We start from the raw sequence: 15,505 nt of genomic DNA on the forward strand, positions 1-15,505 counted from the left end.
CGCAAATCTGTTGCGAGCAGATGGAATTTCATTTTTTCCCCACTACCGTCCCAGAATAACTCCTTTCAAAGTCATTTTGGAGGCAATAGGAGAGGTGCATATGGCTGGGCTAGGGATGCAAGCAATGATTTTTACAGCTACACCTTTCCTCAGGGAGTTCTCTGCTGGCTGGGTCGGATGTCCACAATTGCAGTATTTTTTGATTGGCCTATTTGTCTGTTGCATTTGTTGTTTTGTGTTCTTGATTTTTTTGAAGGAAGGGTTTCTTTGTAGTGATTATCAAGAGATCTGCATGTCAGACACTGCCTTACTAGAAGAGAAGATAATGCCCTCATCTTTCCCCCACCATGCAGGAACATCTGTCTCTGCAGCTGAGGAGTCGGGAGGCTGCGGTGTGACCTTCCCTGAACCAAGAGTGATTCACAGACAAACACTCCAGAGCTACTTATCCTAGAAAGAAATGCTAACAGGGCTTGGATTATGAAGATACTGTAGTGAGACTGTTGCTAAGGCAGCATTGACACAAACCACAAATTCTGTGTAATGTGTCAATGAGTGCATTGTTTCTATATTTTCAAAGTTTGTTCCAAAAATAAAATGGTTGCATGTCGTCTTTGCTAGATTGGAGTGTGTTTAAAAAGTCATAGAATCACAGGGTGTTTTAGGTTGGAAAAGTCCTTAAAAAAACCCATCCCATCCCACCCCTGCCATGGGTAGGGACACCTTCTGCTGTCCCAGGTTGCTCTGAGCCCCATCCTGTCTGGCCTTGGGCACTGCCAGGGATCAGGGGCAGCCGCAGCTGCTCTGGGCACCTGTGCCAGGGCCTGCCCACCCTGCCAGGGAACAATTCCTCATTCCCAAGATCCCATCCAGCCCTGCCCTCTGGCCCTGGGAGCCATTCCCTGGCTCCTGTCCCTGCAGGCCTTGTCCCCAGTCCCTCTCCAGCTCTCCTGGAGCCCTTGCAGGCCCTGCCAGGGGCTCTGAGCTCTGCCTGGAGCCTTCCCTTCTCCAGGGGAACATTCCCAGCTCTGCCAGCCTGTTTATTTTGCAGAAGGATTTATTATTTTCCAAAACCAACTTTTTTTGCAGTTTCTTCTGCCCTGCTAAGGAATCAAGACTTGGTGTTTTAATAGCCAAGAATATCTGTTGGTGGGTTAGGAAATACCTGATCTGGATTGTAAAATTTATTGTGCAGATACATTTAATAAAGGCATAGCAGTCTGTAGTGCCTAAACCCACCCATTCTCTAAGGGATTTAGACTGGTCCAGTGAGGCTGACAAACATACTCTGGCATATGAAATTCCCTCCAGCTTCTCACCTCCTGGGGTTTGGAGCTGTTGAGTTACTGGATGACTTTCACATTTGGTTTATTTGCTCAGGCTCTTAAATAAACACTGGGATGGTTTGAGCACCATGAGTTTATTTAATTCTTTCCAGGAGCTGGTGGAAGAGCTTAGGCTGGCTGGTGGAGTAATTTGTGTGGTTAAAGTGACCTGTGCCAGCAGTAGGAAGTTTTCATTGAAGGGATTAAGATGATTTAATCAAAGCTACATGAAGTCTGGCCTTTTCTCTCTGTGTAAAGCCAGGATTTTGGGTGCGTGTTTGAGTATAAAGTGCTGCAGATGACTTCCCATCCCATAGGTGAGTGAGAACATGCAGCTGGATAAGTGCTTGGTATTCACATTTTTCTTATGTCTATACAGTCCTGCTTAAATTCAAGTCATCTGAATTATTCTTTAGTTTTGAGTTTTGTTCTACTTAACGAAGGGGAGCTTCTCAAGGAAGCCAACTGTGTACACCTGTCTTCATTAGAGGCTCCAAGTGTTTGGTATTTAGCTCCTTTTTTTTCCCATGTTCTGTGAAATTACTTTCATTAATATGAGTAGTTTGGGGAAAATGCCACTTGTGCTTTTCTGCAAGGGGTTGCAAATCATCATTCTTTTTCTTACTGTGATAATGAATTTAGCACAACAATCTGTGGGAGTGAGAAACAGCTGGCTTGAACTGGGAAAGGAAAAGGAGAAGAAGTGATGAAGTGTTTGTGGAAGTGTTTACAATTCTGTACCATTATGTATGTAGAAATGACAAGTTCCTGTAAAACTAAGAATTAGGAGACAGCTTTTTTGTTCCTGTCTTTCTTTCTCCTGGATATTGGCAAACGTGAGTGTTGCTTTTTTGTGTTGTGAAGTTGGGAATTATTTCCAATTACTTCTGCAGGTGCTAAAAGATAGAATCCTGGAATAATTTGGGTTGGAAGGGACCTTAAAGTCATCTAGTTCCAAACCCCCTGCCGTGGGGAGGGACCCTGTTCACTGTCCCAGGGTGCTCTGAGCCCCATCCAGTCTGGCCTTGGGCACTGCCAGGGATCCAGGGGCAGCCGCAGCTGCTCTGGGCACCCTGTGCCAGGGCCTGCCCACCCTGCCAGGGAACAATTCCTCATTCCCAAGGTCCCATCCAGCCCTGCCCTCTGGCAGTGGGAGCCATTCCCTGGCTCCTGTCCCTCCATCCCTGTCCCCAGTCCCTCTCCAGCTCTCCTGGAGCCCCTCCAGACCCTGCCAGGGGCTCTGAGCTCTGCCTGGAGCCTTCCCTTCTCCAGGGGAACATTTCCAGCTCTGCCAGCCTGGCTCCAGAGCAGAGGGGCTCCAGCCCTGCAGCAGCTCCGGGGCCTCCTCTGGGCTCTCTGCAGCAGCTCCACGTCCTCCTGCTGTTGGCCCCAGGGCTGGGGCAGCTCTGCAGGTGGGCTCTCACCTGAGGGAGGGCACAGGGACACAATTCCCACCTTGCCTTTGCCATCAGCCAGGGCTGGGACTCGGGGCTGGGTTATGTCCAGCTCTCACCCAGCATCACCCTCCCGGTCCTTCTCCCCAGGGCTGCTCTCCAGCCCTTCCCCACCCATCCTGTGGTTGTGCTCTGCCTCGCTCCAGCCCATGCAGGACCTTGCACTTGGCCGTGTTGGACCTCATGAGTTTTGCACTGTCCCAGCTCTCCAGCCTGTCCAGGTCCCAGCGGGTGCCATTCCATCTCTCAGCTGTGTCACCCTCAGCACTCAGCATGGTGTCAGCAGCTGTTGGTGGGAGGGAAGAGAGCTCAAATCTCAGCTGAGCTCTTGAGCCAGCACTGGCACTGACCTGGCCTCTGCTCTCTGAGCCAGTGATCACAGTCCTGCTTGAGGGGCTCTCCTAAACCCCCCAGGTGGGTGTGCTGAGGGACTGGTATAATAGAGAGGGCATGTGGATCAAGGGATTTTGCCTGCGAGCAGTTTCACTGAAATGAGGTGGAAAACAGAATAATCTAAATAGATTTTAGGAGATTGGAGTGATAAATTGTTCATTTATTTTATTATTGGTGCTCTGTGAACTTCTCCTCCCCTCAATGAAAGTCTTCTCTGCCCCCTCCTTCAAGACAAATATTTACATGCCTTTCATTCTTTACAGTAATACAAGTGAGGAGAAGGACATTTGTGGGACAGGTAGAATATCCTTGTATCATATAAACATACAGACTTTTTTTTTCTGGGGGACCACACTTCCCTTATTCGCTCAGGTTTAATATTTTATGCTTAAAAGCCTCCTTTTCTGTTGTATTATTTTTACTACTTGTGGCATCTTAGAGAACATCTTCCTTATTACTTAATCAAGGTGTCATTAAATTATGATATTGGCTGAGAATTTGTTTAATTAATAAATACAGTATTTTCATTATCAATTTCCTGATCTTTGCATGTTTTTATGTTGTTTTTTCAGCCAACATCCTTCTTTAAAAAGTCAAGAGGATTTGTCATTCTGCAGGTTCACAAATGCCCCTCTGGATTTCAGGATGTACTATGACTATTTTAAGGATCTATATCTGAGGATCTGTGTCAAAACTCTGTTTTGAGACCCGAACCAAACAGAAGTTAACAGCAATCTTTTTCCTAACTACTTTTATTTTTTTAGGGCTCAGTTCTCCCAGCAGGTAACACTGCTGCTTAGTAGCTTAAAATTTTTGAATGTCAGGAAGGAAATAAAAGGAATTATTTCTATCCCTGTTAGGAAAGTGGGTCAGGCTGTGATGTTTATTTATAGATTGTCTCAATATTTTCACTTCTGTTGCAAGACTGACTGATCTTTGGCTTGTGCTTTTCTGTAAGTGCGACTACCAAGTTCTGAACTCTGCGTTTGGCCTAAAAATCAGCAGTGATGGAGGGTGGCAAGTTTGGAGCTAAATCAGAGTCTAAATGGACTTACTGAGAGTTCAGTGGATTATTTTGGGGTTTAGTGTTTAGGAAGAATAAGGCAGCAGTTTCATATACAGCACTGGAAAACAGAAGGGATTGCTGCTACTGCTTTTACATTTCTCATAGAAACCTGCATTTGTCCGAGGAAGTGCAGCAGGACGATGGTCCTCTGCTCTACAAGGATGGCCTGAAACTGCACTTGCTCCGGTTCCTACTGCCCTGAAGGTTAAGTCAGCTGCTTAACCTCTTTTTGTTCACAGTACAGCACGTGTTCTGCCAATGAATGCTTTTCCTCGCCTTAAATGTAGGCCTGACAACTTGAAAGCTTATCAAAGTGGAGGGCTCTCCAGCTGAAGGAGAAGATTGATGTCTGTCAATTCTGAGCACGTGGGCTTTAAAGAGTTTGAATTATGAGGCTTTATTTACAAGGGTCACAGGCGTGCTGTACTGCAGCTTACAGTACAGCACACCTGTACAGGTGCTTGAGATCCATTGAATAATTGAATATTTCTAATTTTGGGAAAGGGATGAAAATTGATCTTACAGACTTTGTGTGCATGAGCCTTTGATGATTCTCTTTGACCATTGCAATAATGTGGCTGGCAGGCAGTCAAGTTTTGCAGTAAGACACTTGCAAGGGCTCCTGTCCCAAGGTTTTAGGGAGTCCTGTGCCAGGGAAAGAGAGGGATTGATATTTAGGTACACAGTTTGTGCTAATTGGGAGTGGGGTGAGCCCTATCCCCAATGCAGCTGTGAGAAGCAGGTGAGCAGCACTGACAGCAGTGAGCCATGGGGTGCCCAGGTGAGCAGCCCTGACAGTCATGGAGTGCCCAGGCAACAACGGAGGGAGCAGAGGGCACACAGGTGTGATGTGTGAGCATGAGGGGATGAAAGGCTGGGCTGGAGAACCAAAAGGGCAGATACCTGAAGCCTTCTGAAGTGTCATGGTGTTACTGTGTATGGGGTGAAGCTTTCTGATGTGGTATGGTGATCCTCTGTGTATTGTGCACTGTGCTGTGACATTGATATATTCTTTTCCTGCTATAGTGAGATGGTTTATGATGTGTGAGATGCATTTGCTTCCATTGTGCTCTGTTGTCTCCTCCTGCCTGGTGTAAGACAACTCCCTACCACAAACCCCAGGAGCATTTTGGCACCACCAGGGAAGGATGAGACTCATTTTTCTGGGCATTACAGACACTTTCAGCTAAATTATCCTTATTTCTAAGAACTAGGCCAAGATCCAGTAAGTGGATTTGGGAACAGATGGGGAAAGCAGAATGCAACTGTTGGGCTAGATTAGTAGACAGCTGTTGCAGTGTCCACCATTGGCATGGCTGGTGCCTCAGGTACAAGTGGTGGGTATGGATGGCCTTCAAGGGGACCTCATGAATTGGCCTTTTGTCATGGTAATATTTCTGCATAAAATACAGACACTGGGGAAGGTGTTCAAAGAAATCAGAGTGCCAAGACTGGAGTTCTTGCAGTGTGAAAGCAGAGATCAAAGATAATATAGAGATAATAGAACAATGGCACAGAAGAATGTGCTGGCAAACAGCACAAAATGTGCTGCTTGTGTGAAGAATGCATTCCTTCAGTGTAATAATAATAATAATAATAATATCTTTTATTATTTGTTTTACCTGGTAAGTTTGAGTGAGGGAAAAATCTCTAGTAAAGGTACACAGTAATGTTGACATTTACAGTGTAGCTTGGCTGGTTGGTTCAGCAGAGATGAAGCTGTGGTTATACAGTGAATAAAAGCTGCTCTGTGGTCTCTGAGATGAGGCTGGGAATAAAGAAATAGGAGAATATGAAAGGACCTGAATTTGGGGTATTTTCAGTTTGAATGTAAAACTTAAAGGCACAAACAAGAGTGGAGCTCCAGCGTGTTTCTGGTGTGACAAACGCAGTAGGAGCACAAGGCAGCCTCTATAAATGATGGTTTTGAAGCAGTGGGGAAGTGCTGGTGTTGTTTGGGATCCAGCACAGTTCTGTGGATTGGTTTTGGTTTTTTTTTTCAATGCTTCTGATGTGGTAAAATGGAGTTGGAGGCGGCAAATCAGCTTTTCCTTCATCGTTTCTGTTGTCTTAGTCTTGAGGTGAGGTAATTTGAATGATTGTTACAATTCAAATTGTTTTAAAAAAATATGTATTTAGGATAAAAATCTTTACTGTAAGGAAAATCTTTACTGTGAGGACTGGCAGGCCCTGGCACAGGGTGCCCAGAGCAGCTGTGGCTGCCCCTGGATCCCTGGCAGTGTCCCAGGCCAGGTTGGACATTGGGGCTTGGAGCACCTGGGACAGTGGAAGAGGGGTGGAACAAGATGAACTTTAAGGTCTGTCCCAACCTAAAACATTTGGTTTTCCATGATTATGCTACAGCAGTGACCTTCACATGAGTTTGCTCATCTTTAGGACTGTAATCTCAGGAGACTGTGTATGTGGAAGAGAGAGGAGAGAATTCTCTGAGCACCTGGAGTAGTTGATTGTCTTTGTGTGAGGTACCTGTTGCTTCATAGGGAAAATCCTTATCAAAGTGGATTTTGCAGTAATGTCATTACCTTCATCTGTGAGACCTGGCCTGTAATTAATTACATCTTCCTAGCTTTACCTGTGGTGTGGAACCCAGGTGGCAGAAGAAGGGATTTAGTTGTTCTTCATTAGAAATGAATGAAATAGTTGTGTGGATTGCTTATCTGCTTCTCTCGTCCCTAGTGTGCCTGATCACTATTCCATGCCTATAAATTAAAGCATTTGCTTATAATAAATGTCCTTTAACCTCAGTGCTTTTGGCGAGAACATGGACAAAGTCATATTATTAATCAATTTAGGATAGAAAGTGTTTGTTCCTGTAAGAGGCTGTAACAGCCCTTTCTTTGTGCCTTCAATTCCAAATATACCCAAACCAGTGACTTCTAATTGTGAAATGCTTGAGCACTTGGGAAGGAGGAGGAAGAAAGGAGGAAAATTCATTGCTTGCATCTCTCTCTAGATTTAACAACTGTTAGGATGGACAAGAGGCTTTTGGATTTGTTTGGTGGTTTTGGTTGGTTATTTAGATTTTGCTGGTTCTGTTTGGTTGGTTTGGTTTTTTGTTTGGTTTTTAATTATTTGGTTGGGGTTTTTTTAAGTGAAAAGGCTGTGAAGCTTCTCCAGACACAAGATGCTGATGAGTCTTCACTGTCAGTGTCACTACAGTCTAACTGAAAGTAATACAAACCCATTTTGAGATCCAGTGATGACACTTGGAGGTTAAATTTTAATGTGCTTTATAGACCAAACCAGCCTGCTTACCTTTTCTGGAGAGTAATGAAGGAAGGCCAAACTGCATTTTTTCTTTATTAATATTTCTGATGAAAATAAATATGTTCAAAACCATGTTGCCAGCATATAATGTACCTTTTATGTCACAATGCTTTAAAGTAAGTGCTGCAAAGTTATTTAATCCTAAATTCTAAGGTACTTCTTGTGAGTTTTCATACTCACTAGCAACAGGCTTGCTTTAGATTTATTACATAGTAATTAGTCAACAGTTTTGAGGCTTTGCTGTGTTGCACAGTTCCTGCCCACAGAGGAATTTTTTCAGTGCATACTAATTTGTATTTGAAAAATATATGCTCCTACTATTACGTTAATATTAAAGAACCTTCGAATTTTTCTGGTGATTTCCAATATCAGATCTGGCTGTTTACCCAGGAGATACCATTGATTGCAGCCTGATTTTCTTGTGTTGGTTTTCTGCTTTTCAGGGGCTCCCAGAATGAGTGGGGAGCAATTAAATGTGCAGAATACTTTTGCATAAAGTCTTTCTTTTTGAAGTTCTTTCTTGTTAAATCTTCATCCTTGTCGTTGCTTCCCTTTTGCCTTTTCCTTAAAAGAAGCTCAAATAGGCAGCACTTCAGGCTGGAGCTCTTTGAATATGTGTGCTGAAGGTTCTTCTCCCTTACTCTCTTCTTTCACTTTGGTTCATGTATATGGCAGTCTGCTTGGAAATCAGTGAAAAATTTAGTGTACACAACACTGTTGTGAACAGTGAAGTTTGAAACAAGCCTTAAGTGTTGTGTGTATATGAATGTACACATATGTATTTATGCAGTACAGTTATGTATGGTTTTAATCTGAGTTTTGTGAATAGATCCTTGCATCTTTGCAGTTGTTTTTTCTACCCTGGAGGTTTTAAAGTTGATGTTGTAGTTTAGAGCCTTGTAAGTATTGTAGTACAGGACCTGACTGTTTTCCTAGGGTGTAGCAGCTGCTCCTTGCAGAGCAGGAGATGTAATGTTCAGCTACAGGGAAGCACTTCCTGTGTGGCAGCCAGACCTTTCGCCAAGTTATCAAAGACAAGTGGTGTTTGATTGCTTTCCATATTTTCTGGTGTCTGATTTCTGCATCTGAGTCATAAAATTACATTAGAATCACAGATTGTTGGGGTAGGAAAAGCCCTCTAAGGCCAGTTGTTCCCCAGCACAGCCAAGGCCACCACTGCCCCATGTCCCCGGGTGCCACATCCACAGGGCTGTGAAATCCCCCAGAGATGGGGACTGCACCCCTGCCCTGGGCAGCCCTTTCCATGAGCAGTTTCCCCACTGTCCACCCAGACCCTCCTCTGAGGCCGTTCCCTCTGCTCCTGTCCCTGTTCCCTGGAGCAGAGCCTGACCCCCCCAGCTGTGCCCTCCTGGCAGGAGCTGTGCAGAGCCACAAGGGCCCCCTGAGCCTCCTTTGCTCCAGGCTGAGCCCCTTCCCAGCTCCCTCAGGGATTCTCCAGCCCCTTCCCAGCTCTGTTCCTGTCCTGGCCACGCTCCAGCCCCTCCAGTGCTGCCCCAGCACTGGAGGTGCCCTGGCAGTGCCAGTACAGTGACACTGTGGCACTGCCCTGGCCGTGCTGCCGCTGCAGAGCTGGCACAGCCCAGGGGCCCTCAGTGGCCTCTTGCCCAGCTGGGCTCGTGCCCAGCCGCCGTCACAGCAGCCCCAGGGCCTTTCCCAGCCCTCTGGCCCAGCCTGGAGCTGCAGGGCTTGCTGTGAGCCAGCGGCAGGGCCTAACCCTCACCCCACATCACAAACATGGCCAAAGCTTTCTGGGCCCAGAGGCCTTGGAGCCTGGTTGTGATGGTGACACAGGTTACGTGGGGTAGGAGCCTTCTATGAGAGCAGCCTGATGCGTGTCAGGAGAGCTTCCCACATCCAAGTCCCTCATTCCTGCGGTGTTTTTCCTTCTGGAGTTTCTCCTGTGCTCCCTTCCCAAGGCTCTGCTCGCAGACCGAGCCAGAGGCCTGCGGGACATGTGGGACCTGTGCCAGCCATCCCAACCCCAGCCCCGTGTCTCTGTGGCACAGGCAACATGGAGCATGTGGAACAGGGCCTGTTTGCTTTGTACTGCAGCCTGGAGATTAGTTCATCTTTCTGTCTTGAATGGAAAGATGAAATTCTAATTTCAGTTTGCTTTTGTGTTGAAGATTTATTTCTGTCTGGGAGAGTGCTTATAGAAGAACATGGATGCTACTGCCTGCTCTAGCCTGGCAGTGCAGGCTATTTATTTTCCTTTCAGACATGTCAACTCTGATTGATTATAGATTTTAATAGATTTTTATTAATGGATTTTAATAATAGATTATAGATTTTTAATATCCCTCATTTGTCCATAATGGCAGGAAGTTTAGTAAGCAGTCTGAGAAACTTACAGATAATAGGGGATCAAAGAAGTTTGACTTATATTTTTAAAACTAATTCCAGTGTTTTGCTGAAAATTCATTGAATTACATGGATGTTGAAATGTTCTCTTTTTTTCTCTCCTGAGATACGACATGCCTGGGGCTACAGTACTAACAGGATTATCTTATTTTATTTTTTATATCACTCTTGGTAGCATTTCTGTGGTGAATGAATTAGTAATTGCTTCCAGATAAAATTGTTGCAGGAGTTTTTTGAGCAGAGGTTCCCTGAGAGCTTGCCACATGGCATGAGATTGTTTATAGCTTGAGAGACTTCCTCAGGTTTTCAGAATCTCTGCTCTTGGATGTAGGCAAAGTTCTATCAGTGTTAATACTGTTTGATTCATGGCTTTTACATGGATATTATATTCAGAAGGATGATATTTTTAGACAAAAAGACTAGATGTTATTGCCTCCAACTTGGAAGTTTCATTTGGTTTTGTGAATTCCTGGTTGGTGGATAAGTAGTTTGAATTTTCTAAGATGTTGAAATTTTAAAAGAAATATAAATCACAGAATCGTGGAATGGTTTGTGTTGGAAGGGACCATAAACCCCACCCAGTGCCACCACTGCCGTGGCAGGGACACCCCTGCCACTGTCCCAGGCTGCTCCAGCCCCAGTGTCCAACCTGGCCTGGGACAGTGCCAGGGATCCAGGGGCAGCCAGAGCTGCTCTGGGCACCTGTGCCTACCCACCCTGCCAGGGAACAATTCCTTCCCAATATCCAGCCTAAATCTATACCTTCTGTATGTGTATTTTTTTAAAATCTAATCTCGGTTTACACTGACATCTGTGTCTCCATAGAGGGCCCAGATGCTTTTTGTGCTTCCAAAAATCTCAGCTTTTTCTTCACTTGCTTGAATGTCCATTTTCTGCAGAACTTCAGTGATTGGCTTTTTAAAATCTTCAGCTCAATTTCTCAGGTTGAAAAGTACTGTGATAAATTCATTTAGAGACAGAGGAAGGTGGTTTTCAAAAACCTGTGAGTTTTGCCTTTTTAATTTGAATCAGAGATCAACCTTAAAAATGCTTGATGGAAAAGAATTTGGAAAATAATCTTTGACTCAGCCCACATTTTTAAAAGTGTTAAAAAGTGAGATGTTAGCATTAACAGATCACTGGGGAAAGGCACAGAAAAGGTTCCAAGATACCGGTTTGAGGAATTTCTGGTCTTGCTTTCCTCTCTTTTTGCCAAGTTTAAATTTAGAGTGTTTTTGTTTTAGAACTGTGTTGTAAGTAGGACAGTTGAATTTTGCCAGAGGGCTGTGATTTGCTCCAGCAGTGTGCCGACCATGGAGTTTATAACTGGCCTAGGAAGGAATCCTGGTTTGGGTGCCAGTGTGTGCTCTACCAGAACGTGGTGTTTGGGCACCTTCAGGTGCTGCTGCCTTCTGCTGCCATCCTTCCCTGTCATTTATTTTCAGCAGTTTCTGCAATACTCATCTGGAATATTTTCACAAATTCATATGAGACAGGAATGCATATCCCAATGGTTTTCTTTTGCTGGAGTAGAATTTGCACTGTGCAGCATTTGCAGATGTTGATAACAATACAGAATCACAGAATGGTTGGGGTGGAAGGGAGCTTAAAGCCCTTCTCATTCCACACCATCCATGGGCAAGGACACCTTCCACTATCTCAGGGGGCTCCAAGCCCAGTCCAGCCTGGGATCCAGGGGCTTGGGGGTCAGTCCAGCCCTCCATCCAGGAGCTTGTCAAGGAGTTTGTGGAGATTCAAATACAGAATGAGTGAGAGGTTGCACCATGGCCTTCATATGAACCACATGCAATGGTACAGTTTGTGTAAATAAATAGTTTAGGAATAATTTTAGCTTCTGTTGGGGAATTCCTTGTGCTGGTTAAGTGGTATATCCATACATACAAGTTAGGAACCATGGCATCAATATGATAGAGAAACCATCACTCTTGAAGTGATGTCATTCTTGAGGAACAGTCATCAGAAGGCCTGCACAGAGAATTCAACAGGAGACTCCCAGCTGGCTTTTGTCGTGCTGTAGTTGGTTTGTTTATAGTGGCTCTTAAGTAAATAATAATCTACTGATGGATCTTCAGAATTTAGAGAATCCTTTCTGAATGTTTAAAACCACTGGACACTAATGTTTGTCTTTGTGTTTTTCTTTGCAGACTCACTGAACCTTCAGGGTACGTCACAGATGGGCCTGGAAATTACAAATACAAGACAAAATGCACCTGGCTCATTGAAGGAAGGTGAGTGTTGGAAGCAGCTTGGAATTTTGTATTGCTTATTGGCACTTTTAGGTGAGTTTTATCTGCACTGAATATTGTTAAGTCTCACGATTCTTTCTGGCTATTCTAAAAGCTAAATTGGGCAACACTTAATTGGTCTTGGTAAATAAATTTTTGTGTAACTGAGCCCTCCAAACTGACTTCTGTTTAAGAGGTTTGTGTTGAAACAGCATGTGGTGAACAAAAATCAGTGCACTTCTGTAAATAATGAAGGATTATGAATTACTTAATCATTGTCCATTGGCCATTCAGGTGATGGGATTCACTGCACATTGGATTTTTCAGTAGTATGAGAAACAAGAGAAAGCTCTGAAAGCTTTTATTCATGAAGAATCAGTTTCTGTAGTGATGAACTTCAGATGTTTCTTTACTCACTGAGCCATGAGGACTTCAGAGGAACCACTGACCTTTTATTGCAAAGGTTTTCTAAACTGGGAGAAGTCTCTCAGATCTCTCCCCTCACTTTGCTGCCCTTCTTGTATTTGATCCTTATATTGCTTGCAGCAATTTCTTGCACAGGTTTTTAGGAGTAGCATATTTAATGTCTATCCTCTGACACCTGATTGATGGTGCAGCAGTTCAGAGCATCTCACTTGTTGAAATATATTTTTGATAGAACCAAGCTGGTACCAGGACTGTAAGATCCATTTGTTTAGTCTCTAAAGCTTTTCCATGGTCAGATATGATGCTATGTGATAACATCTGTATGTTCAGTCACATTCCATGTTGTTCCCTGAATGTGCAGGTAGAGAGGGCTGTGAATTGGCAGGAGTTGTGTGAGTGTGAACTTGCACTGCACACTGCAAGCTGAGGCCTCTTAGCATCTTGGGGGATCAGAATTTGCTACAGTCCCAGAGGGCACTTTTCCTTAGTCTTCTCCCTGTGATTAATGTATCTGTTGCTGACACGCACAGTGGGATAAGGCGCCTTTAGCAAATCTGCCAGTGGATACCAGGCCATGTGGTGTGGGCAAGGTGCTGAAGGGAGGAAGTGGCACCAAAGGGGGCCTGGACAGACCAGAGATATGGGACTGTGTGAACCTCATGAAGTTACACAAGGCCAAGGGCAAGGTCCTGCATGGGCTGGAGCGAGGCAGAGCACAACCACAGGATGGGTGGGGAAGGGCTGGAGAGCAGCCCTGGGGAGAAGGACCTGGGGGTGCTGCTGGGTGAGAGCTGGACATGACCCAGCCCCGAGCCCCTGACCCCAGCCCTGGCTGATGGCAAAGGCAAGGTGGGAATTGTGTCCCTGTGCCCCTCCCTCAGGTGAGAGCCCACCTGCAGAGCTGTCCCAGCCCTGGGGCCAACAGCAGGAGGACGTGGAGCTGCTGCAGAGAGCCCAGAGGAGGCCCCGGAGCTGCTGCAGGGCTGGAGCCCCTCTGCTCTGGAGCCAGGCTGGCAGAGCTGGGAATGTTCCCCTGGAGAAGGGAAGGCTCCAGGCAGAGCTCAGAGCCCCTGGCAGGGCCTGGAGGGGCTCCAGGAGAGCTGCAGAGGGACTGGGGACAAGGGATGGAGGGACAGGAGCCAGGGAATGGCTCCCACTACCAGAGGGCAGGGCTGGATGGGATGTTGGGAATTGGGAATTGTTCCCTGGCAGGGTGGGCAGGCCCTGGCACAGGGTGCCCAGAGCAGCTATGGCTGTCCCTGATCTCTGGCAGTGCCCCTGGGACAGACTGGATGGGGCTTGGACAATGGCAGGGGCTGGAACAAGATGGTTGTGAAGGTCCCTTCCAACCCATACCACTCTGTGGTCCTTTGTTTAGGAGGTCTGATGGGTTTGGAGGAATTATTCATTGTATCTGCTTCAGACTTTTATTTGAGTTGAGGAAGTTTAATTCCTAAGCTCTAGAACCATCCACAATGATAAAATTGAGAGGCAACCACTCACTATTAACTTTATAAGGAGCCCAGCTGTTTGAGGTGGTTAAGAGCAAAAGTTGGATGCTCCAAGTGGCTACTTCTTTTAATTTGGTGATAGGAAACCAGCTGCTGACTGTTTGCAATTACAAATAATTTAAAAGTGTTTCACAAGAGCATTATTGCAGACCAGCCTCAGCAATGCCAGCATAGCCAGCTTTAACCCTTATAACTTCTGTTTTTAAAAAATACTGTGAATCCTATTTTTATCAGAATGGAAGTGCTTGTTATGAGTCCTCAGTAATGTCACCAAAGGTGCTCCTCCAGCCTATAAATACCACTACTGAGAGGCTTCCTAGGGAACCACCACTTTATGGATTTTGAAGTGAGATCTTTCTTGCTGGGAAGACAGAAATGTTCCTCCCTGTTCCATAGCCAGGCATAGGTTGGAGTCCTTTTCCTGCCTGTGAGTGTTTATACCCTGCTGTCAGGGCATGGTGGTAAACAGAAAAGAGATAATCATGCTGATTAACCCAGCTGAAATATGCAGCCCTGTGTTCCTTAGTGTTCTCATTTCCTTTCTGCACCGTTCCTGAGTTTTCTTGGCTGGTGTCTGTGCTCTGTTCTTATCCCAGGGGAGTCCTTTTTATTTTTCCCTGGAGTGTGAACGAGGCAGATGAATTCCACGCATCCTGAGGGACCATGTGATTGTACAGATGAGGGCTGTCACCTACCAGTTGTTGGCTGTTGCAAAGAGACTCTTCCTTTTTGTTTGTGGTCTGAACCTTTATTGATTGACAATTTCTTTCTGCTCTACAGCTGTCAGGCTATTCAAGTAGAAGCAATCCCCTGTGCCTCCACAGGCTGCTCAGTTCTGAAGTCATAGATTCTCTTTGTACCTTTTCTTTAAGCAGGGCATTATCCTTGAGTTCCACCTGCTGCTCTTTTCCAAAGACCTAGAGTAGATTGTTGTACCTATCAAAAAACAGTCATTTGCAGAATAACTCCCTAAAGACTCTCCCTTCTGTGGGAAGGAAGGACTATATAGCAAGCTGACATTTAAAACAATTTTTTGATTAGGATTAACAGGGAGTTCATCTGAATTCAAGGGCAATACTGTTGGGGAGATCCTAGACACTTGTGTCTGTCCTTTCAACAGCTCCAGCTGTGGGTGGGAACAAGCACTGCTGATAGACATTCATTTTCTATTTGTTTCAGGTCTAAGCAGTGTTAGTGCTGTTTGCACCCTCCTGGAGCTGAGCCAGAATTAAGTATCTTCTGTGCTTTCTCTGTAATTGTCTTTAGATGTATCTTTTTTATATTGGCATGAAACAAATGGTGTCTTACCATGCTGAAAGCCTGGACCTGCCCCAGCCCTATGTGCCGGCCCCCAGAACCCCCGTGCCTGGGCTGGTGCGAAATGCAAGGTGGGAATTGTGTCCCTGTGCCCCTC

At 45.3% G+C, this 15,505-nt stretch overlaps 1 protein-coding gene across 1 annotated transcript in view; it reads left to right on the forward strand.

Annotated features, from left to right (window-relative positions):
• The window catches only part of ATRN (attractin), a 150,330-nt gene that overhangs the window by 22,713 nt on the left and 112,112 nt on the right, over window positions 1-15,505 (forward strand). Inside the window, exon 2 of the mRNA XM_064711922.1 lies at window positions 12,074-12,157. Within this exon, the coding sequence (XP_064567992.1) occupies window positions 12,074-12,157 (84 nt within the window). The remainder of the gene's footprint in view (window positions 1-12,073; window positions 12,158-15,505) is intronic.

Source organism: Zonotrichia leucophrys, chromosome 4 (genome assembly GCF_028769735.1).
Source record: "Zonotrichia leucophrys gambelii isolate GWCS_2022_RI chromosome 4, RI_Zleu_2.0, whole genome shotgun sequence".
NCBI classification, from domain to species: domain Eukaryota; kingdom Metazoa; phylum Chordata; class Aves; order Passeriformes; family Passerellidae; genus Zonotrichia; species Zonotrichia leucophrys.